The sequence below is a fragment of the Chrysoperla carnea genome, chromosome 1 (genome assembly GCF_905475395.1).
Source record: "Chrysoperla carnea chromosome 1, inChrCarn1.1, whole genome shotgun sequence".
In the NCBI taxonomy this organism is placed as follows: domain Eukaryota; kingdom Metazoa; phylum Arthropoda; class Insecta; order Neuroptera; family Chrysopidae; genus Chrysoperla; species Chrysoperla carnea.
In genome coordinates, this window is record NC_058337.1 from 90,518,856 (window position 1) to 90,544,423 (window position 25,568).

Sequence of the window (25,568 nt, forward strand, 5' to 3'; positions counted from 1 at the left end):
GTTTTAAACAACATTCAATCTCGTAATCGATTACCGCGTCTATACAAAAGCATACAAAATAAAAAAATTAACTATAGAAAAATACCTATATTTCTCTAAATCACAATTACAAAATTATTTCTTAGAAACAAAACGACACAATATAAAAAAAGAACAAGTCATTTATTTACGGACACGTATAAACTAAAATTTAATTTTTCAATCAGCACACACTGATTGTTCGCCTGAAAAATGTTGAAAAATTAATTAATTCGAGGTAAAACACTTATAGTGATATTTTGCTTAAGGGTTTCAGTACCAATTGAGATTTTTAGAAAATATTTTTTTGATTAGATTTATTTTCACTTTTAAAAATTTGAAGAGATCGCCGTACGCCTAATTTATTAGTATATAATAAAAATTCTGGGCACCAAGGTGTTGTAGTAATTAATAGTACAGCTAATCGAATTTTTTTAAGAATAGTGACCTTCTGGCGGTCTCTTGTTAATCAGCTCTCAAAGAATTTGGGATATTTTATAAAATTTCGGAGTAAATACAAAGGTAAATTGACCGGAAAAATATGTTGCACATTTAACCATTACCTCACTAAACACATGTTTGTTTTTTTAAATCGGTAGGGTTCAACTTGATCTAAATATTTCCTACTATTTTGCAATAGAATTTAACAATATCATGGTGGCAATACTTGAAAATGTAAAGATAATAAAGTTCATTTTCTAAATAGTATCTATAATTATTAACATGTGTTTAGTACTAGTTGTATATTAGTGTAAAGTATAAAAATTCTGTAATTTTACCTCCATATTGTACCCGAAAATATTCGAAAAAGGATTAAATAACGTCAACGTACAAATATTAACAAATTTTTCTTAATATCACTATAAACGGTTTTTATATAATAACAAAAGCACACAAATTTACCTATGAATAATTTGAAATCTATGTATTTTAAACAATGAGATTGTCCATTCTGGAACAAGTCGATTATCGAAATCACGTTTGAAACGTGCAAATGTTTCCATAAACACCATTGCACGTCGTGATCGATATTCGGACCATTTTAATCCAATGAATACTAAATCAACTTCACAAATTCTTCTACCTAAATATTTTAAATTATCATCAGAGAATGCTAAATTTTAATACTTATTATCACTAATAGATGGTACTAGTATATACTTTATGTACTTTACCTAACGAACGATTAAATGCCAATTTTCGCGGTATAATTAATTGAATTTCTTCGGGCTTCAATGCGACTATATCTTTATAGGTGCTTGGCCATCTTGTTTCAAATTCATATATTAACATTGTACGAGCGTTCCGTGTCATTAAATCTGATAATTGCTCGTATTTTCGAGTTTGTAATACATTTGTTATAGTTGAAACAGCCTTTAACATTTTGTTTTTTAAACAAAGTTTATTTTGTATTGTTTTTAAACTTACCTGTCTAGTTCCATATCTAAAAGCACCTTCATTAAAGTCTGGATCCCAATGTGCTAAGATCCAAAATTCGAATTTATGTTTCATCCACCTAAACACATTTGGCATATAAATAAGCCGTGGTAAAGTTTGTGGAGCAGCATCCTGATATACTAATCGTTTTTGGATTAAATTGAAAGATTGAGGTCGACTTAATAACGGTGTGCATTCTAAACGTTTTGAAAAGCTCGGTGCAAACGAACCTCCACTACTTTTAAATCGTAAGTTATTAAATATAGATTTCCTTGCAGCGCGAAGAATACTATCAGAGTTTAAACTAATTTTCATCCATCCAATCAAAAGTTTATGTGGTATCATCTAAAAATCATCCCCAGAGCTTTTAAAATTTTACTTCCGCTTTATATGCCTATATTGACAAAATATTATGAATTTAACTTACGGTCCACAAAAATTTGAAATAAATGATAGGGCCAAATTTTTTTACTATAAATTTTGAAATAAAAGGGCCGAAAACTGTGTGTGGTATTCACATTATGCCAAAATATTTCTTCCTAAATAAAAACTGAACCGTTTTGAAATTTTGACTTATTTTATTCTGCCATAGTTACAAAAAACAATTAAGTTTCTAAATAAAATGATAAAATCAAATTTGAATTAGTTTCAGCGCGAAAAAGGATTAAAAAATTGTATTCCAAATAATTTTGATATTATTATTGAATTTTTTAAATTTTAATAGAATCATGCGACAAACATTTAATGCAAATTCTTTGGATTTTTATTTCCAAAAACATCACTAAAACAAAAAACACTTAAAGGAACTATAGTCTATAATAGTTCACAAATGAGTTCGCAGAACTTTTAAATTGTAACTTAGTAGTATAGTTAGTATACATGGTGATTCTGGAAAGTTGGAAAGAAAGTGTTGAGAGAATATAGATGCTTAATACTAAATTTGCCATATTGCACAAAAAACTGATTAAAAATCGTAGAAGTAATAAGCTTTCGAAGATTATTACCCGTCTCTCCCTTGCAAAATGATTCATACTGATGCCACATCTATTATATCTCCCTCTTTGTATAATTGGGAGTTTTAAAAACCAACTTACGTGAAGTAAAAATTCCTCACCTGAAGTGGTAAAAAAAATCTAGTCGCCTTTCTACAATAATTTTTATTCATGTTTACTTCAAATTAAAACGATTTAAATTTGTTTTTCGTTATCTTTGTCTGATCGCAATTTGTATCAATGCAAAACTGAGTATTTGATAAATGGCGTATGGTATAGTTACTTTACCTTTAATTTGAAAATCATTGTAAGAAAAGCCTAGAATCTCATTTACAAAGTCTTTGAATAACAGCCAATTTGCAAATAAATATCGATAAATGTGAATCGGGATTACCATAATTACAAATTTTAATTAAAAGTATCTTTCCCGCGTTTTCGGCTTTACGATTTTATATTTGTCTTCCACTAATACCGTTGTCCGTTATGCAAAACACGTTACAGTCATGTTAAAATATAAACGAACTATATGCAAATGCAACACCTATTTGTATTTTGTAACACCTAACCAAACATTTTATTTTCTTCATTGAGTGTTGTTGAATGTTGAGTGACAAACATTTAGGCGGACGAAGAAAAGGGAAACTATAAACACACTTATTATTCGAAAAATGTGTCATAATTTTAATTATTTGAAAATTTTAATAAGAACTAAATTGTTCTAGTTTGTTGATTCTTTTAATATGAATTTGACAAAAAATACATTTGATTAACAAGTAGTTTGAAAGGAAACAAAATTTTTGTGTGTTGTGTGATAATTATCTAAAATTTTTTAAAAATTTGCGTAAGTGATTAAAACAAAATTAAGAAAGTGTAGAAAGTTCGTTTGTTTTTTATAATTTTGAAAAAAAAATACGTATTGTATTAAAAAAAAAAAATAATGCATTTTAAAATAAATGTATGAATAATTTATAACTTTTGGTTTATTATTTTTAGCTTTTTTTTACTTTTCTAGATTTCTTTTGATTTTAAGCAATTTTTGTGTTAGAATGGCTCTTAATACTTAATAGGTGTTTGGGTTCATTTAACCTGCAATAAATAGATAACTGGTTTTTTTTTGTTGGTTATGGGATATTTTCAGTAGAAATAACACCAATTTTAAAAAAACAAGTAAATTTTGCATCAGCAATTTTAAAATGTACCTAAATTATGAAACATTATTTTATGCATTGTGTTATATAAAACACCATCGGTATGAGTGGGTTTCTATATATGATTTATTTGGCTCAAAAATAAAAATGTTGCCCTACTTAAGAAAAATTTTTTGTACAATTGCCAAAATATAATTGGAATAAACTACTTATTGGTTTATTAAGTTTTGCTGTTTATGCTTTGGGTTTTGCTGTGTATGCTTTGAGTTTTGCTGTTTATCTTTAACCTGTAAAGGTTTTTTTTTTTAAATTTTGGATTACACTTTTTATGTATTTTAAATTATGCATGCATTTTTATTTCACTTTGTATGTAAATAAAATGAATCTACGCTGTAATTATAGAAATAGCAAGTACCTATTCTTGAAACAAAAATATTAAAATATAAGTGTGCATAGCCATACACAAAAAGACCTTGATTTAATATTACCACGTATATCGGAAGAATAGGAGGAAGTTTAATTATATGATGTTATTACGTAATAAGTTTTATTTACATCTGTTCATCTTGTTCATCAGTTTCATCTAAACTGACTTAATTACCTATAAAACTTCTTGAAATGTCATTTACTATTATTTTTTTATTTTATATGATATTCATATATTTTTTGTACCTCCGTTTGTTTCTCGTGGAGTAATTTTTGAAAATTAACTGTTTGGGGTGTCGAGTTGCGAGCATCTGTTTTTTGGGTATTGGATATAATGATTTTAATACTCTGTATATATGTAAAATACATATATCATGTATATCAAGGTGTATTGACTTGAGTCCCAAGTTTGTAACGCTTAAGAATATTGATGCCACGAACAAATTTTTGGTATAGGTGTTCATAAAATCACCAAGTTAGCCCATTTCTGGTTGTCCGCTCGTCTGCTCGCCTATCTCTGGATACAAAAACTCAAAAACTAAATGCGATATCAAGCTGAAATTTGTATAGCGTGCTTAGAGATATAAACAAGTTTATTATACTACACAGATTTTCATAGTTTCTATTCTCAGAAAAGTTCTTCAACCCGGAACAAGGCAGATAATGAACATGGGTAGTTCCAAAAGGCAATGCAAAAACCTGCGCCTATCCGATTTATAAACTGATAGAATTCTTTAATAATCTATTCGGAAATTTTTTGGATTCAAATAGGTTAAAGAAGATTAGAAGAAAAAGCAATTTCTTTTAACTATAAATCTAAGACGGAAATTTTATAGGATATATATTATAAACAATGTCTATTGTTATACTAACTTGCATATAGGTACTCCATTAAATAAATTCTTTCATGCCTGAGTTAAAGTTCAAAAAAGTTTATTCACCTATCTAGGAACGAATACAAAACAAATACTTGGAAATTTTAAAATTAAACTTTTATATTTTATGTAAGTGTTGAATGCACTTTTAGAAAAAGGAGTACAAAGGTCAATTTCTAATAAAATATAGACAGGATTCGTTTAATTATTCATCATTGTTTTGTATGCTAATGTGCTATTTTATGAATCGGTGTAGTACAGTGTAAACTGAGTGTATGACTGTATGGTTGGTAATAAGACTATTCTGTTCTATTTCTATTTAGTGTAAAATAGTGAACAACAAACTTGGGTACACATGTGCAATAGACGTAATTCTCAATCAGCGAGCGTTGTACGTAATTTTTATGTATGTATCATATGATTTGATTAGATATTACTTATACGGGAAAAAAGTGAATTATTATATACGTGAATTTGATTAATCGATAAATTTTATATGACAACGTAATTCAGTGATTCTCAATCAGCGAGCGGTATACGTAACAGGGGCGGATAGTGGGTCATGGAATTAATGGTTTAGTGTGTCCTTTAATAGCTCACTATATTTTAGAATTTGAAGTTGCAATCATACGACATTTACTTATGCTAGATACTTTTTTTTTTTATAAATTAAATCAATCCCTCGATTTTTTCTGAAACGAAATGTGCGATCACCTTTATATGAAAATTTGGTATTTATTTAATAAACTTATTTTCAGTAGTGAGCACAAGAAGTAATACCATAGAACCATAAAGTGGCCATACAAACAGTTGATCGGGATAGAGGCAGACCTAAAAAAAGAACACGTATAGCTACTACCTTCGTCTGTCTCATATCACCTTTATGAAATACACAGACGTGTTTAATACACAAAGCTCTTGGTCAGGATGAGAGACAAAGAGGGAAGACGGTACTTTTTTTCGGTTTCTTTTTTAACGGCCAATAATTCACTTATTGCGTTTCCTATGCTTTTAAGCTTCTATGTTATATATAAAAATGCAAAAATAGGTGCTTCAAATAAGCCGTGTGAGATAAAAGTAGCCCTATACGTCTGCATAATCATTAATCTCGTTTATACATTATAAAATCGTGAAAACGAAAAAAAAATGGGAAATCATAAAGTGTGTGTATACTATACACTATAGTTAGTAAACTCCCGTTTTTCCTTTGCGTTTTCACGGTTTCATCATACATCTACAAGATTAATAATTATATAAAAACCTGTTTTTAGCAGTTTTCCGAGGTAATAACTTTCTTCACTCAAAGAGGTTTTTTTTCAAAGTATGTTTAGTAAAAAACTACTATTTGTCTCCTAATTATCCCATTGAAAAACCGTATTAGTTATTTTTTTTTAATTTTAAACTACTTTGCCGTTACTCTATAAACAAACAAAAAATTAACGTCTGCCGGCCGGCGCCTTTCGTAAAACTTCGGATGCTCTCGATAATCTCCGGTTCGCTCGCATGGAGTACGAAAACAGTATAATTATCCCATACTTTTCTATTAAATCTTTGTTTCACGCTCCGAGTGTTTTAGCTCTCTGGCCGTGCTCTTCAGCCTATCGCACAAGGAATTATATTTACAGCAAAAATACGTCTTAATAGTTTAGCAAAGAGCTTAGATTTTTCCATCATGACCCCGTTAACTTTGAATAGTTAGGTAATATCGTGTATTAAATATTTTGTGTTTTTTCTAAACCTAGTAAAATATGGGAGTTCAGGGTGCAAGTGCACTTAGGGTACAGCCGCCCCTGATACGTAATATATGATTAGATTAGATATTAGTTTTACGGAAAAAAAATGAATTATTATATACGTTAAATTGATTAATCGGTAATTTTTAAGTGATTACATGACTTGTAGTTAAACTATACATTGTATTCAGTATTTACTTATTAATTGAATTTTTTTTTTCATTGATAAGCAGAATAGAAACTAATGTATCCTTGCGCTTAATAAAAATGGAATATTATCTAATTATTTTTATTAAGCTCGTCAATGTTATACGTTAATTTAAATGGATTTTTCTTTTTATTCACGTATGACAAGTTAGCTTCGCTATATATTTCTTTTCGATTTTTAAATATTTTTAATACACAGAGTAAGTGCTATTAGCGTGAATCAAACAAAAATAATAATTTTTATATTTAACTGTATGGTAACTCGTCTAGAATTTTTTTCAGTGTACATTTGAGACGTCGTTCTATCTATTAAAACATCTTTTTTTTTTAGCTGAAAAGTTTTTACAAACCATCAATTTCCGGCGTCATTCATTAAGTCTAACTTTCATAGACATTAGAAACTAGAATAATGTAACAAATGTCCTTGAAACTTTATATGCGTTTAATTAGTCATTTGAATGTTAATTATATACTTTGCATATTGACGTTTCAAGTACGGTACCTATGTACTTTGAACACAATGATGTGCAAAATTAAAACTGTAAAAATCTCTTGAACCTTGTCATAAAAAAAATTGGATCAAATATTATAAAAATATTGTAAGAATAAAATGTAATTTTAAATCCATTAGTAGGAAATTTCTAGTAATTGCCTTCACACATCCGTTAATTCCAATCAAAAATAAAGTTAAGAGCCACTAATATAAATCAACTGCCACATTAGATTTGTTTTACAATTTTTGCGTTCAAATTCTTCCTCAAAATTTTCTAAAAGAGTGCTTATATACTACCCACCCAAGGTATTAAATCACAAATCACGTTTATATATTATTCATTAAACAGTTTTGAACCAAAAAAAATAATCTTATTCAAGACTAATTTGTGGGATCAAAGAAAAGGACTAAACCAATCACATTTCATATTTAAAAAAAAAAAGTATATTTAATAAGCGGTATTGTCTATTACAGGGATGGGCAACCGATCGATCGCGACCGATAACATCGCGACGCATATGTATACGTAGATCTAAGCGATCAAGTGGCTCATTAGCTAATTTCTCCAAAGCAAATCGAGCTATTGCTTGGTAGGGCTTTAAATTCTTAAAGATGTGATCATGTTTGTATTTTTATTGATTTTATAATGAATAATTTCCTTACATATTGACCAGAGATGGACAACTTGCTTAAATCGACGTTTTTTTGTTTACTGGCGAAATTCTGTGCGAACTACCAATCACATACCTCTTGAACTATCAATAAAAACAGCTGTTTTTACTTGTCGTGAATCTACCGTCGCCTCTTTTCTATTGTCGTTTGTTTACCTTCATTAATCCAGCACCTACTCCTTTTATCGAAGCTTCCAATTAAAAGGGTTGCTTAAACTGTGTCTGTGAGGCCACCTATTTTAGGACTGTAGCATATGCTACACTTGCTATAAGGCTAATCCGTTACTGCAGTCTCAAATCTCACAATATGAAATATAGAAATATACTTATATTTTAATTCTTCACATTCAAAGATTTATTAGATTTATTGTAACTACACCACAAAGAAAGGAGATTACATTTGTATTATCAGGAGGTAGCTGAAATATTCGACACAACGATTTCTTTGTTTTCTTCCATATTCAAAGGACCTGAATATAATTAATTAAAAATAATGATTCTGTCTTATCGTACTCATTTCATTCAGTATGAAATGTAGCGTTAGGCATTTTGTACAACATTGTTACCGGGTAAAAAGAAAAAATTGATTTTCAAGGTGATTCTAAACTGAAGGAAAACTTAAACTTTAATTTTGGATTTTAATTCATTTATTTTGCTATTTGATTCAAGGCTGCAAACATTTCACGCGAATTTCAATCAAGCTGTATTTCTTATCACAATCTATAAAACATCAAATTACTACTGTTATTACAATAATATCCACCTACTATCAATAATTAAGTAGTATTAGTACTTCGTACTTTTCTTACCACATTATTTCTAATAATTATCATTAATTACTTACAGAATGTGTTACAAAAGAAGTATAAAATTAATTTACTTTTTATATTAGTAAAAGAATATTACTTTTATTATCAGATCACAAATACATACAGTAGAGCTAGATCTAGCGAACTGATTGCACTGAAATTTTTCTAAGCTATGGAGATATTATTAAAAGGAGATGTAATAGCATTGGCTAAAAAGCATTGACTTAAAAGTTATTCGTAGACTAAGCATTGCCTATCTCTCCGTACAGTGCGAAGCGCGTGCCAACATCTGAGGTAATTGCTTAGGTCAGCTAGGGACATTTATAAAAAAAATTCATTTATCAAAAGAATATAGGGGCATTTATCAAAAAAATATATATTAAATATAGGGGCATAAAAAAAACATACATTGAATGTCAAATGTTCATATCTTTAAATTTTTTACATAAAAGATCGTGATTTCACAGAACTTTTTCGCTTTATGACTTAAAAAAATACTTATCACTTTACATTTTTTCTTAAAGAATATACAAGGAATTTGACCTAAGCAATTACCACAATTGTTGGCACGCTTAAAATCGTTGGACACTCAGTCTATGTAATGCAATGCCAATACTAAACGGTATCGGATCCCGACACATTGGTACTACACATTTGTCAAGTAGTTGAAGTAGTTAACCGTTTGATGTGGAAATCGTTGAATGTAACACCGTGCCCTTCTTTATATTACTTCCATGCTTTAAACATGTTAAAATATTATTAATATTCTCTTGTTAATATAGACATTTTTGTTCTGTGTGCTTTAATTGCTACCATTTTAATCTTTTGTTTATTGAATAAAAAAATAAAAAACTCGTGAACAGAAGAGCTCTATCACTAATGCCACATTTCCCCCTCATTATATACTTGGTATTATTAAATATTTTTTATTTAAATAAACCGCGAAAAACATGATATTTCGATATAAGAGGGGTGCAGAGCTGAGAAGTTAAGATCCTCCAAATGCTTACCCTTCGCATGTATTAAACTCGCATACAAATTTTCAATCTACGAACTCAACTTGGAGGGCTATAAGTCGTGCAAAAGCTTTAAAATTGCGAAAAACCATGATATTTAGATATTATAAGGATAAGTTAATTTGTTAACGAAATTCGAATTAGTTCACACTTTGGCTCACTCTAGTTAGTGGAAATCTGGCCATAGAGTAGTTGTGCCTCTATTAGTAGTATAACTCTATTATTAGTTTAACTTTTGGAGATGTGAAGGAAAACTTGTATTGATTACATTCTCCACAAAAAAAAACTTCAATTTTCTTATTGTACAACTATGCTGTACTTCTCCATTCCTGTATACTTTGGTATCCTGATGAACAAAAAATTGTTCTTATCTATCCCTTAAACTGACAGTGTTTATGTAAGTGTATACAAAAAATTTATACTATGATTGACCAAGTATATTGTATACATTCTGTACCTAAATTTTTTCTACCGAATGTTTATTACTAAATTCTACAAGGAATCTCTATCTCACCACAATTACATTGGTTTGTGTACTTTGTATTATTACTAACTTGATTCGTGTGATTATAATTAAAAAATATGACTAGTTGGTTAGTTTGTTTTGGAGCATAGTTTAGAAATTATTTATTTAATAAAATGCCATCACAACACACTTGATTTAAAATAGGTAGTACACACTACACACGTAGTTGAAACGCCACTTAACTAGCTATCTTCTATATGAATTACTACATTTTTATTAATAAAGTAATTAATTACAATTTAAAAATTAGTTTTATGTTTAAAATTATTTAATTAAGTTCTGACCTTGTGTTAAGTAGTAATTTATAAAATAGTATTGTTTTACAAAAAAAAGTTATACAGTTTGTAAAAATTCAGTTAAAAACGTAGTAAATATTGTTTTTCGAGTGATTGGTGTGATTTCTTCGATTTGTAAAATGGTGTGTAAACATACATTTTTTATGACTTGATGTTTTTGCTTGTAATATTTGCATAATTGTACAAATTGATATTCAGTATAATATTAATAGACATTAATTTTGGAAAGCATTATTAATTCTTTACGTCACTTTTAACGGTAAACAATTTTTTTAATGTGCATAAAATTTTGGATTATAGTTTTGATATCACTTACAACATATAAATTAAGTTAACTTCGAATATTTGACAGATCAGAATTGTTAATCGTGCGATTTGAATTCATTTTAAGCCCGTGAATATCACCTAGGTAATTATACTAATATAGTTAATTTAAGAAAGCGTGGCAATGTTATTATCGATTCTAGCGCCATGTGTATAAGTGCAAATAACTAAAAAATAAAGTGAACAACGACGTCGCGCAACCTCTATATACATATGCGTCCAGGAGAAGGGTGGTAATAGCGAATTAGCCATATAGCAAGAGTATCAAATGCTACTGACCCCGCGCAATTTGGGGCCCCGTGGACTTAGCGGGGGGAAATGTTTTAAAAAGGGCGCTGTTATAATAAAACAAGAGTTAAGGAAGATTAAATAATATTGGTAAAATACTCCTTGACTAATGATGTCAAAATAAAAGCAAAACGATTCTGACGCGCGTTGTAACGGGCGTCCATAAACGACAAAAGGACGACACTCTTTATTGCCTTTTAATTCGATTTATTTATCATGTCTTTTGTTAGAATAACTTTATAAGGCTCGAAATTTCGAATCAAAATTAAGATTCGTTTTATGCCATGAATATATGAAATATATCAAGGTATACTAAGTTTATTCACAAGTTTGTAACGCTTAAAAATATTAATGCTACGAACAAAATTTTGGTATAGGTGTTCATAAAATCACCTGATTAGTTCATTTTGGATTGCCTGTCTTTCCGTCTATGAACACGATAACTTAAAATAAGGAAAAGGGATATTTTACAAGCTGAAATTTTTATAGAGAACTCATAAGTTAAGAGCAACATAGTTTAATTGGTTCTTGCAAACCGTTAGAGGTAAAACAAAAGTTTAAATGAAAAAAATGTTCCTTATAAAACAAATAAACAACTTTTGTTTGAAACATTTTTTCGTAATCATCATTGTTTACCCGTGAGAGTGCAATTTAATTTAGAACAAGTATAGTCTGTAAACATGTATTGTATTATATTGTTTGGTGTATATGTATGTGTTTGTTTATTACGATGTACGCTGAGGAAATGCGAAGAAAGATACTCTTAAATATTATATTTAACAAGTGAAAACAAGAAATTGATTGAGCTAAATGTTGAAATACCATATTGTATAAACAGTCTTGATAACACAATCATTTGCTTTTTTATGTCATGTAAATAAAGAAAGATAGCATTTTGGTGGAAACTTTAAAAATTTTTTTTTATCCGTGAAAAGCTGTTCCTTGACAGGTGCGCCCTTATGACAAAAAATCGAAAATGCATTTTTCCTCGACAGGTGCAGCGCCCTTATGTGCTCCTCTAAGCTAATGTTTTCTTAACATGACCATTATTTAATAAATCCACGAAAATAAGCAAACTTGGTGTGTTACATAAAAAAATTATTATCATATTTAATGATTGCATACACATAAATTTGATGTCCATAAAACGTTATTATTTATATACTTTTATGATTCAATAAAAAGTTATTAATTGAAATCACACAATAAAGTCATATTTTATAACTCACTACTTATTCTTCAACATTGCCTGTCTGTTTCAACATTTCAAATGAAAAATATTTATCTACAATTATTCATTCGTACAATCAAATATTTTACATAGATGAAATGTAAGTTGTCTATGCAAATTAATACAAAAGTAATAACGAACGATGATAAAAATAATTTCAGTAAAAATTTTATAATTATTACTTAATATCATAATATTTCTCAAGTATTCTCATGAAATATGTAAGTAAAGGAATGTTTTAAAATTTTTAATTAGTTTATATTTTATAATAAATAAATTTTCGAAATTTGTTGAATCGATAAGATTATTTATAAATAACACAGTAGGCAATTAATATAATAATATATTAAGTAGTTTCCATTCTATGCCGATCGATCATTTATAATCTAAATAATTAAATAATTTGTTTAATTTAACGTCAATAAAGTGTAACAATAATTAATCATTAACATATCTAATATATGCGAGTTATTGTTAAGCAAAACTAAAAAAATTAAACATTCATTACCGTACGAGTCAAAGAAAATCGTTAAATGATTTTCAAATGTCAAATGTTAATTAATTTAATTTAAAATAAATAAGTTAATATTCCATTTCATTTTTTTCAAAGATGATTTAATTATAAATAAAAGCCAAACCATAAATTTAATTTCAAAAAAAAAAGTTAATATTTCATCTATTTATATAAATAAAGATCCGTCCTTAATAAAATAGACTAAGAAACATAACAAAAACAGCACCTCATTGAACACCTCAAAATTATGTAAAAACCAGACTAGTAAAAATTTGTGAATTATTATTTCTTATAAATTTTTGAATTTAGCTAAAAAAATGATTTTTTGTTATAAATTAATTTTTTTTAAGAAAATGCACTTCATACCACCTTCTTTGGTTTTAAAAAACATAAAGTTTAAGATATCTTCTATCTGTTACAACTTGTCTGGTATATTTTTGTTAGTAAATGTACCAGATTTTGAATATGCAGAAAATGAAGTATATACTTTTTCAAGGGCCATGTCAAAACACCATCTTTATTTTTTTTTGCTGAAAGTTTTAACATCTACTTTATGCATAAAAATTGCTCTTGGTTCATGTTTTACGCTTTTATTTCGAGTATCGTGGTATTTATTTCAATAACTAAGCTTCGAAGCATCTTTAAGTAAATAGACATATGCACACGTTGTACTATGTTACAGACACAGACGTTATACATAAGTAGTTGATCTTTATTCTTTGGCGTACATCAAACTTATTTCCAGACAAAACAAACATGATATCGAAAATTATTGTTTTATGTGATTGTTTCAAATGATTATTTTAAAAATCGATGACTTTTTATCCTTGACCTCAATTTAAAAACATAAACAAACCACTTTTGTAATTGTGTTATAATTAAACTAACAATTATTCGTTTTATAAGTATTAGTTCCTATTATTATACCATGTATATATGAAATATACATAGTATATTAAGTATAGTCCCAAGTTTGTAACGCTTAAAAATAATGATGCTAGGAAAAAAATTTTGTCATAGGTGTTCATAAAATCATCTAATTAGTCCATTTCCGGTTAACCGTCCGTCTGTGGACACGATAACTCAAAAACGAAAAAAGATATCGAGCTGAAATTTTTACAGCGTACTCAGGACGTAAATAGTGAGGTCAAGTTCGTAAATGAGCATCATAGGTCAATTGGGTCTTGGGTCCGTAGAACCCATCTTGTAAACCGTTAGAGATAGAACAAAAGTTTAAATGTAAAAAATGTTTCTTATCAAAAATTAAACAACTTTTGTTTGAAACATTTTTTCGTAAACATCACTGTCTACCCGTGAGGGCGCCAATTAGGCGGAAATTTTATAATATGTACTATACTTGGTTATCAGTTATGTATGTGTCACATGTTTGTATGTGTAATGTGATAACGAAATCAACACTGACTATGCATGGTATTTCAACAATTAACTCAGTCAATCGTTTGTTTTCACTTGTTATACTTTAATATTATAATTATTGAAATCGATAAATTTTTTATTATGTATTTTATTTTAAATTCAAACTGCAGTGTATGCATATAATTACTGCATTGAATTATAATAAACGATAAAGAATCCATTGGGAACCTCACACAACCTCTATGCACTACACGAATCAAAAATTTTTGGGACTAATACATTTATAATAAAATGTTCATAAACATGTAGATTACAAAAAGCTTAATCATACCCTTTTATTTCCTAGACCAAAACTTTTTTTTAATTTTTGGCAACCCAAAAATCAGCTTTTCTCAACTTTCATCTCTTCAAGAGTTTTATTTGACGCTTAATATCGAAATACAGGTATAAAATAGACTAGAAGCGTAAAATAATCTACATTTAAAATATAATCCAAATGCTTTTTTTGAAAAAGTCTTGAAAATTAGTTCTACTTAGTTTGGACTGAAAACTCTTATACTCTACTTTTCTATTCAACAGCCCATTCATACATACAGAAGAGAAATGCTAAAAATAGTATTTTGAAATTGTTGAAGTGTAAAAGTACGATGTAAATTCATTATCGTATTTTTGGATAGAAAAAATATTACATCAAAAACTAGCTGTATTTAAATACTCAAAGCTCCTAATGTTGTAAGATCCTATGCCAGGGAAAACAAACCAAAAACAAGAGTTTGATTTTTTTTTTTTGATTTCCGTCCCCTTTTTCACGTTAATTTTTCAGTTTGAACTTTTGATCGCTTGCGGTCTGAATAACAACGTTTCATTATTCCTCACTCCAAAATTTAATTTATTTATTAACCATATTTAAACTATGTAAATATTTCCTTTTAATTTATGATTGTAGTGCGACCAGTTAAAAAAATTCTAAGCACGAAGCATGATAACAAAATATAATTAATTATAAATTTGAAACATAATACGCATAAATTTAAAAAAATTATAACAATTATTATCATTATTTTAAAACTAATCTTCAACTAAACATCGGATTCTATGTTTTAATTCTTTGTTACAGATGATCAATTTTCAAAATAATTGGGATTGGAAATTATTATAGAACAAAAAATTAAATGTACCTATTTAATTCGAAAAATAAAGAAATAAACCAGCGTTAATGTTTGATTGCAAATGAATGATTAATACATGATTATTACAAGACGGAAAAATTTTTAAAAATGGATTTATCAAAAATAAAACAGTCACGAATTTTACATCTATGTGTAGGAATTACATTGATTGCAAGTGGAGTTATTGTAAATTTAATACAAGTCATTTTATATTTAACACTATTTCGATTTAATAAATATTTATATCGGAAAATTAACTATTATTTATGTTATACAATTTATTCACGTAAGTATTTATCAATATATTTTCCATATTAATTTATATTCTTTTTTAAGTTAATATGATTTTTCGGTGAATGTCGAAAAATCGGTTCGTAAGCTTTCGCGCGATGGTTAAGGCGGTACAGTGAGGCCTTGAGCCTCACTCTTGGAAATCAAAAATATGTATTTTTGAAAAATGCGAAATAATTATTTTTAACAATAGATAATACCGATTTTTCCTTTCTCATTAGAAATAAATTTTTCTCTGTTGATATTAAATTATTTTATCTACGTCCGTAATATAAGAATTTCTTATGCTTCACATTTTAGAGAGGTAGATAAAGTTTTTTACAATATACGTGCGATAACGCGTTATTAACGCACTTCTGCGAATGCCAAACTCTTTCTACGCACTCGTACAAATTTCGCACGTATGCGTTAATAATGCTCTTCTCCCACTTGTATCGTAAATAACTGTCAACTCAAATAGATAATTAAACAAACGGTTTAATATCGTTGTGGTAGGTTTTCCTTTCTCGTGGAAAAGGCATTTTACAACAACACTTAATAAGTCATTTACGCATTCGTAATCATTTCGATGTAACTTTAGGAACACTAGGTTGGCTTCGAGCCTAAGTCCGAGATTATTCTTCAAAATAAGAAAAATTAAATTTATTCGATATATAGTTGCTTTGTTTGTCAAATGTAAGCAGATTAATTACTAAGCAATTCAATTTAATATCTAACAAATGTATTATTACTAGACTAACTCCATAATGCGCGTTTCAATTCATATTTAAACTGTAAAATTCGCCAAATTCAAATACACAAACTTTAAATCTCAAGTAAACATATCTACCATTAAAAAAATCATTCCAATGAAATTTTGGCGGTTAGTGAAGGATATTTCTTCAATGTTGGAAAAGTTTCTCAATAATTTAATTTTTTTACAGAAATAGTATTTTGTGGTGAATGGTGGGCAAATATTGATTTATATGTGTATGTAAAAAAAGGAGAATATGATAAATATTTTGGGAAGGAGCATGCATACTGTATTATGAATCATTCATATGAAATCGATTGGGTTGTTGGTTGGGCATTATGTGAACGACTTCGATTATTAGGTGTAAGTAAACTGACTATTTTTGCATTGCCGTATTCTCTTTTAGAAAATTCAGATGTATGTATATCGCTTAAAACTCTAAGATTCTCTTATGTTCCAAATGTGAAGGAATGAATGGTGTTCCAAACTTTCTCTCTTTACAAATTGATTTAATAAATGATGTAATTTTTTTTGTTTCAGAATTGTAAAGCATATGCAAAAAAATCAATACAATACGTGCCAGTGATTGGTTGGGCATGGAAATGTGCGGAATTTGTTTTCTTAGAAAGATCATTTGACAAAGATAAAGATATAATTAGTAAACAAATAACAGAACTTGCTGATCATCCAGATCCAATTTGGGTATGTTAAAAATTTTTGATTAATTGTATATGCCCAGTTTTCCTAAATCTCTATTAAAGCTAGGCTGCAAAGTATAAAAAAAAAACATTACAAAATTAAATAATAATAACATGTTAATTTCTTCATTGCACTAAACGACCATCCAATAAAAAAAAAACTACTGTAAAATCGCGTTTATTATTGTTTAAACTTTTAATGTTTTGAATCCTACCGCATTCCCTGAGTAAGCTAATGATTTGCCGTGTCTAAAAACAAAGAAAAGTATGATGACCCAAAACTTCTTCTAGCTAAAAGAACTTGCCAATCGGTAATTATCGTTTCTTCTTAAGCAACTAAAACTGTCTAATATGCGTAACTAATCGATCAAATTGCTTTATATTTTGTAGGTTTTTAATGTAATTCAATTATGTTTTTGTTTCAGTTGTTAATATATCCAGAAGGTACACGATTTACTGAAGAAAAACATCAAGTTTCCTTAAAATTTGCAAAAGAGAAAGGTTTACCACAATTAAAGTATCATTTAAATCCACGCACAAAAGGATTTTATGCAAGTTTACCAAGCATGCGCGGTAAAATACCAAGTGTTTTAGACAATGAATTAGTATTTGATCCAAACGATGAATATCAACCAACAATTAGGAATTTAATTAATGGCAAAAAATTTACGGTTCACTTATACTTGCATCGTATACCAATGGAACAAGTTCCAGAAGATGAGGAAAGTTGTAATAAATTTATGCATGATATGTTCGAAAAAAAGGTAAATAAGGTTTTTGTAAATAATCGGTTATTATTGCAGAAAAAACATTTTTACATTCAAAAAGATTATCTGGGAAGTTGAAAACTTTAGTAATCTTATTACTTTAAACTAGATGCTCTCGTTTCAATAAATCTCTTGATCAACTCTAACAATTTGATATAAATTTCGCATTCAGATAGTATTTAACGTAACTTCAATTAGCATCCTTAAAAAAAGAACGGAAAAAATTTATTATATTTTTGTAAAGCAATATCGAACAAGATAATAATTGGATGTCGTACGTCGTAACATCCATCTTTATGATGAAAAATAAAGATGGCATTCATAATTTTACACAAAATAATATCATAGATTTTTTGGTAAGAGTTCTAAGTTACCCAATAAACGTTTTGACTGAAATTACTAAATAAGTAATGCCATCAAGAAATAAACGAGTGAAGCTTAGTCGCCCAGATATTATTGTAAATAACCGATTAAAATAATTTCGATTTTAAGAAAGAAAGTTTTGTTCTAGGATAAGCTGCGAAAAAGTTTTCTAGAAACTGGTGATTTTTTTGCAACTTCCGGTGTTGAACGAGTTGATGTCCTCAAACCACCGCGTAGAATCTATCCACTTATTAATTTTATATGTTGGAGTGTTATTGTACTAGTGCCAATATTAAATTATTTACGAATATTATTATTTAGTGGCGAAATATTGTGGTTTTCAATTGGTATTGGTATAATTGCATTATGTAAGTATTATCAAATTTACGTTAACAACATTTAGATTCGATCTCATAATTGTGTATGTTCATCCTACCTTTTCTAATAAAATGAATGGGCCAGAATTTTTACGACCAAAAACATACCGATCCATGATCTATAAAATTTATTCGTGAATTAAGACATTTATAAACCTTTTTTTTTATTTTTCAGTTGTAGTGTCACTAAATATGATGGTTGGAATGAGTGACGTTAGTAAAAGTTCATCTTATGGTAAAACATCCGAGAAAAAAGTACAATAAAGTATTATGGACGACAAAATATTTTGTTGAGTTATACTTTTTGTTCATATATTATGAATTGTTGCTTAAAAAACTAAACGAATAAACATAGAATTTTTATTTTTTACATTAAATATACATAATACAGCACAATTTTTTTTATATTTTATTTTTTTTAAATAATGAAGTGTAAAAAAACTTACGTAGTAAAAACAAACAAAAAATTATAGTGATCAATTATTAGAACTCGTAGTAGTAAATAAATGAATTGGCCTTTAAAAAAATTAATATGTACATATAAAACTAATAAATTAATCTTTTTTATTTGTTCAAAAATAAAACACGAACAATGTACTGAATCACATAATTTGATAAAAGTATTTTTATTAAAATTATTAACCTGATAATGTGAATTAATTTTAACACATTGCATAGTTTTTGGTTTTGGAATGAAATAATTTTGTTTCGTTCAGTTTTTAAAAAGATTGATTGATGTTTATGATAATTTTTAAACATTTCAATCAACGTTAATTTTGTTATTATAAAATGATTGAGCCATAAACTCTATTGGCATTCTTGTTTCGATTATAATCATATTTTCACTAGATTTGTACACCGGTTGCAGTAATCAAGACTATAAATGTGGTAATAATTTGATCTCATTGCTGGTCTGACGTATCCATAGCAAGTTGCGTTTCGACAATCAACGGCAATTCGGATGAAACAAATGCATTTCCTTGTGCACATGTTAAAATTTTTTACCAAATTACAAATTCACATTATCAAACGCCTACACTTTAAAAATATAAAAAAAGAAAAAAACAACAAATTTTTACTATTTTCATAAAAAAGTTCGATTTAGTGCCAAAATTTTTTTATTAAATCGCAGAACCGTTAAAATTTTTCGCCAATATTCACTCATGCAACACAAATATACCAGAGTATATCTTAATAGTTTTTGTATTGAAAAAAAGTATTTAATATATTTTTGTTTTTATTTAAGTGAATAAAATCTACAATGTATTTTGTTTTCTTTTGTATTTTTTATTATTTATTATTTTTCAAAATGTATGTAATAATTAATTATTTTGTTAATTTTTTTTCTGTCTCTCAGCAGGGTCAAAAAAAGAAAAAATTATATAAAATAGCCAGACAATAAAATGTTTTGCTAAAAATATGCGTAGCCTTATCTGTTGTAATTCAATGTAAACAAATGTAATCCTATTGTTAGGTAAATTATGTTTTACATTAAAAAAATGTTGGTTTTCGTTGGGGTGAATTAAATAAATTTTGGGGAAAAATCTATGTGTACTAGACAGCTATATCGTGTACACATTCTTACTCCGAAATTGGTTAGTTGTAGTTGTAGATGCTGTCCAAGTGGGAAAAACTATTTAGACAATAAAACCCACTGTGATACTGACTTTTCGCTTACTATTTCAGTTCTTCATTTACCTTGAAAGGTTATTTAAATTAATTTTTGTTGTGATTGCGGGAATCGAATTCGCAAACCCAGGTATACCGCGTACGGCAAATAGTACACTTTAACCAACTGAATCATTTGGTTTAGCTAGCTCGAAAAAAATTCATTCAGTTTTAAACGGTTAAATTTAAACAAAATATTACTGAAGTCATAAACTGTCGTTGTAATTACAATTGGTTGTATTTTAGAAAGTAATTCACTCCTGTAAAACCAATTTCTAAAATATGAGCTATTAAAATTAAAAGTATCGTTAAATTTAACTAAAAATGTCACACCTAGGATTTCATAATATTTTACAAACCAACGACATACGACTGTGGAGTGATCTGTGTTTAGTAAGAATATATTATTTTAAAAAAAACGTACCACCATGGGCACAAATTTCAAAGCGCCAAGTTCTGCTTACTCTGTTTTAATGAAATCTCTACTGGACTAAAGCGGTAATAAGATTAATGAACTATTTATTTTAAATATTATTAATTCAAATTGAATTTGCAAGAATGCATCATTATGAAGCGTATGAAAATTTGCACGTTTTTTTTAAATGGCCAGTCAGTATTATTTGAAACAAGTTTCACAATAAGCTGGATAAATGTCACACATCTTCGATTTTTCCATATCGTTCACATATAGCCTCCATAGCACAAATAGCGAGTGATTTTGTAGAGTTACGAACTCCATAAAATTTTCGCGTCGGGGAGAAATTACGAGCCAACCGTTTTCCAAAACTAATATGTAACATCTTTTAATTACAAGCTCAAATTTTTTTCTATATTTTTAAAATGATGAAAATTTTGGATTTAATCTCAAAAACATAGATTCTTATATATTTTTTCGGTATAAAAATAGACATTTTTTTTTTTTTTTGATTTAGCGTGTTCACGGGGAGACAGGCGGACAGTCGAAATGAACTAGTCAGGTTATTTTATGAATACCTATGTATTGTAAGTGTAAGCAAGTGTGCGTTGAAGTCGCATGGAGAGGGCTCCGCCATGAATAATCACATAATCTTTGTAATTCTGAAATTTTAAAGCTAATAGTTTTGGATAAAGTAAGTAGATTTGATATGTCGCATGATATTTTTTGAAAACGTTTTAAATAAATTATCCCCAAAATTAACCGGAATTAAAATCGGAATATAATTTGTACACATGCTCATGTTAATTACGTATTTAAAGCGTAACACTGGCAACTCGCAACTCTGATGTAAACATACGCCTATGGTAAACAAAAGCTGAAAATTGTCCAAATATGAAACGATTTGAAAATAAAAAAATTTTATTACATTTGCGAAATAAAATTCTACTTCCAAAAAATGTAATATTGATTCCAATTATACCACTATATCTCTATAAACTATGAGTGAAGACCTACACTCTGCATGTTTTCCAAACTCTTAGATTCAATAGCTTCCGAGAAAATAGAAGGAATTAATGGTCAATTTTCCCAAATTTTTATCAAAATTTTCCAAACTATACATTTTATAAAAAAATTTTGTATTGTCCACAACGAACTCTTTAATTTGATATATTACAAGATGTAATTGGAAAGTTTTTATACCATGCATATATGAAATATACATAGTATATTAAGTTTAGTCCCAAGTTTGTAACGCTTAAAAATAATGATGCTAGGAAAAAAATTTTGTCATAGCTGTTCATAAAAACACCTAATTAGTCCATTTCCGGTTGTCCGTCCGTCCGGCCGTCCGGCCGTCCGTCCGTCCGTCCGTCCGTCCGTCTGTGGTCACGATAACTCAAAAACGAAAAAAGATATCGAGCTGAAATTTTTACAGCTTACTCAGGACGTAAAAAGTGAGGCTAAGTTCGTAAATGAGCATCATAGGTCAATTGGGTCTTGGGTCCGTAGGACCCATTTTGTAAACCGTTAGAGATAGAACAAAAGTTTAAATGTAAAAAATGTTCCTTATAAAAAAATAAAAAACTTTTGTTTGAAACATTTTTTTGTAAACATCACTGTTTACCCACGAGGGCGATAATTAGGTGCAAATTTTATAGTATTTGTATGTTGTATGTGTGTTTGTTTAAAAGTGAATATCTTTTGTTATTTACGTGACGTCAAAAAAACAAATGAGTGCGCAATGTATGACACTGTCTATACATTTTATACATACTGTCTATACATGTGTTATGTGATAAAGAAATCAACACTGACTATGCATGGTATTTCAACAATAAACTCAGTCAATTGTTTGTTTTCACTTGTTTTACTTTAATCATGATCTTTAAGAACAAAACATGTTTGTTTTATCAAGACAAACTACTTTTGGTAAATTACTATTAAAATGAATATGGAGTAGATCTAAATACACAGGAACATCTTCAAACTAATTTAAAACATTTAATTTTTCAATTTTCTTATGATAATTAAGTCGATCGTAGTCGCGCTCTAATTTTTCTGTGAGGGGTTCAATTTTTTTTTTGTCAACCGGAGTCGGTGGAATAGGCTATGAGAGTTGAGGCCAAATAGGCAGACACATTAATGATCCTGAAAAAGTTTCCTTTTCTATCTTTATTAACTGAACACAAAAAAAAACTTTCAAACTCAATTTTAAATATATCGTATCTTAATAAAATAACTAACAAACAATTAATTAAATTTTTATATGCCCCCTCTTCGCCAATAAAGTTAGGGGTTAGTATTAGTACATTGATATATTTGTTTTATCCCCCTTAAAAAATAGTAGGGAAGAGCAACAATGTGTTTGAGATTTAAAAAAATAATATTTCATCTGATTAAAAACTCGTGATAAAATATTAAAATTAAGAATAATTTTATAAAATACATTTTTTTTAACAAAATATTTCATTTGTTTAAACATTCGAAAATTAAATTTTGTACACATGCTCATGCTAATTACGTATTTAAAGCGTAACACTGGCAAGTCGCAACTCTGAAGTAAACATACGCCTATGGCAAACAAAAGCAGAAAATTGTCCAAATATGAAACGATTTGGAAATTAAAAAATGCTTATTACATTTGCGAAACTTAAATGTATACAAATTCTACTTCCAAAAAATGTAATATTGCTTTGAATATGCTATATATGCTACTATATTGAAAAAAAAATCAATGCTTCAATTAATTTTGCATTGTGTCTAAAAAAATTATACAGTGTATGATTTGAGTTTATCAGAACAAATGTTTAATAACGTAGAGGGTATTGCTATAACATCTTAATCTACTTGAAATTTTGAAATTGCATGGTTTTTGTAACTTCACTCGAAACTCGAAATGCTATTTTACGTGTGCTATTCCGTGTAGAATTTCTGGAAAAACCGTTTTTTCTTTAGAAAATTACGAAAATTATTTGAATACAATTTGTTAGTATTTTATGAGAAACATTTTTGCCATTTTTACATTTAGGTCTAATTTTGCTGCATCTCTCACAAACTGTTAAAGATAGAACAAACTTTATATAGCAACAAAAATTTTTCTCCTAAAAATACTTTTTTCCGGAACACGTTTTTGAAAACCAGCAGGCAGCATATTCAAAGTTTGTAACGCCTGTAGCTCCGAAGGGAAGCGTTTCCGGATACGTATTCTCCATATCAAAATACTTGTTGTGTATTATATCACCCGATAAATTATTGATCATTTGTTCTGATACACCACGTATTATTTCATATGAACTATAATTTTGTAGGACCGTAATAAAATAATTAGTAGTAAAATTGTGTATTAGTTTGAAAATTTATGTATAATTTAGATCAAATTATATTAAACGTGTTATTTAATCTGTGTTTTGTCCATTTATAAATTTTACATATTTTAGTCCAATTTAACTTTAATGCAGAAAAAGTAGAAAGTAGGTACAGAATTTATGAATGGATTTAAAATGAGTGTTATAAAAAATTGTTTTATATTAGTTATCTGATTATGTCAATATCGAAAATCATTTATTAATCATACAACAGTGAAAAATAAAAGGAAAATATTAAATAAACATTAATATTAAAAAAAGTCAAATTTAATATTTACTTAACGCTTTACACTCGTCTCTATACACTAAACTTGCTTTGCTCGCAAGGATTTTCCCCCCTTGAACCCTGTAGCGACTTTTGGACTAGGCTCCGCTTTACAGAAATTAACCTTACATGAATTTTAAGAAAACTTAAAAAAATATTTACCAAAAAGTAATGGAACTAAAAAAAGTTATTGGGGGGAGGGAGTTGTATCCGATTTTCCGGGAGTTGCAATGAAAAAATTTAAATTTTCCGAAAACTTGAAACTTTCTAAAAACCCTTTTAACAATTTTTGTTTTTATTTCTCGAGAAATTGTGGAAATTAAAATAATTCAGAGATTCACTTCTTAAATGCTTTCTTCAAATGAAAAGAGACTGTTTTGCCAACATTTTATAGAAATTATCACCGTTTAGCAGACCTATTTATTCCGCATAAATATTTATTTTCATACAAATAAAACTACGTCCTCCTCGTCTTTAAAAATTATTTTCTACATTTTAAAAATAAATACATTCAATTTAATGTCATTACTATTAAAAGAATATTCTGAAGTTTAATTGAAATAAATTGATATAATTTATTTTGCATGTAAACACATTGATGTTAAGGTCTTTTCAAATCTTATGAATTTCATATTTATCATTTATCTGCAGTGACTTTTCGATTTAGTTTCTTAATACAATAAGCAGACAATAGTAAAAAAAATTCGTGAACTTCAAAATATGTTTAGGTAGTTAGCTTCCGTTTATTGTATGTACCGTTTATGATTTCTGTCAATATCTCGGCATCCGCTCATTAAATCGTCCAAATTGTCGAACATGTCTTTATTTTATAAATGTAAGGTCTTTAATAACAAAATTAATTCTGACACAAGCATTAACGAATTATTTAATTCAAAAATTTATCAAATCGAAACAAGGTAAGTGTTGCTATTAAATGAAATTAAAAGACTATCTTGCAATATGAGTAAAAATACCAAGATCAAAATTATGGAAACGTGAAATTTCAGGCTCATTTAAGGATGTACGAGTGCCAGGGCAAAGTTTTTATAAAGGCAATTCTGAAAATTTTAGGA

General features: G+C 28.1%; 2 protein-coding genes across 3 annotated transcripts; one reads left to right on the top strand and one right to left on the bottom strand.

Moving 5' to 3' along the window:
- LOC123305825 lies at positions 1-2,006 on the bottom strand. 2 transcript variants are annotated; one of them, XM_044887659.1, is made up of 5 exons: positions 1,883-2,006; positions 1,447-1,800; positions 1,194-1,392; positions 922-1,102; positions 1-39 (listed from the first exon to the last, which is right to left on the bottom strand). In XM_044887659.1, exons 2-5 carry the CDS (start codon positions 1,798-1,800, stop codon positions 15-17), a joined length of 759 nt encoding a protein of 252 aa, XP_044743594.1. In that variant the 5' UTR covers positions 1,883-2,006; the 3' UTR covers positions 1-14. The 2 variants fall into 2 exon arrangements, with proteins under 2 accessions (XP_044743594.1, XP_044743595.1); XM_044887660.1 differs by lacking the exon at positions 1-39 and adding an exon at positions 158-224.
- Positions 2,007-15,563: 13,557 nt separating this feature from the next.
- LOC123304915 (1-acyl-sn-glycerol-3-phosphate acyltransferase delta-like) lies at positions 15,564-19,193 on the top strand. The gene is made up of 6 exons (XM_044886467.1): positions 15,564-15,836; positions 16,765-16,937; positions 17,115-17,276; positions 17,698-18,036; positions 18,551-18,770; positions 18,955-19,193. The coding sequence occupies exons 1-6, from the start codon at positions 15,659-15,661 to the stop codon at positions 19,041-19,043; spliced, it is 1,161 nt and encodes a 386-aa protein (XP_044742402.1). The 5' UTR covers positions 15,564-15,658; the 3' UTR covers positions 19,044-19,193.
- Positions 19,194-25,568: the final 6,375 nt, after the last annotated feature.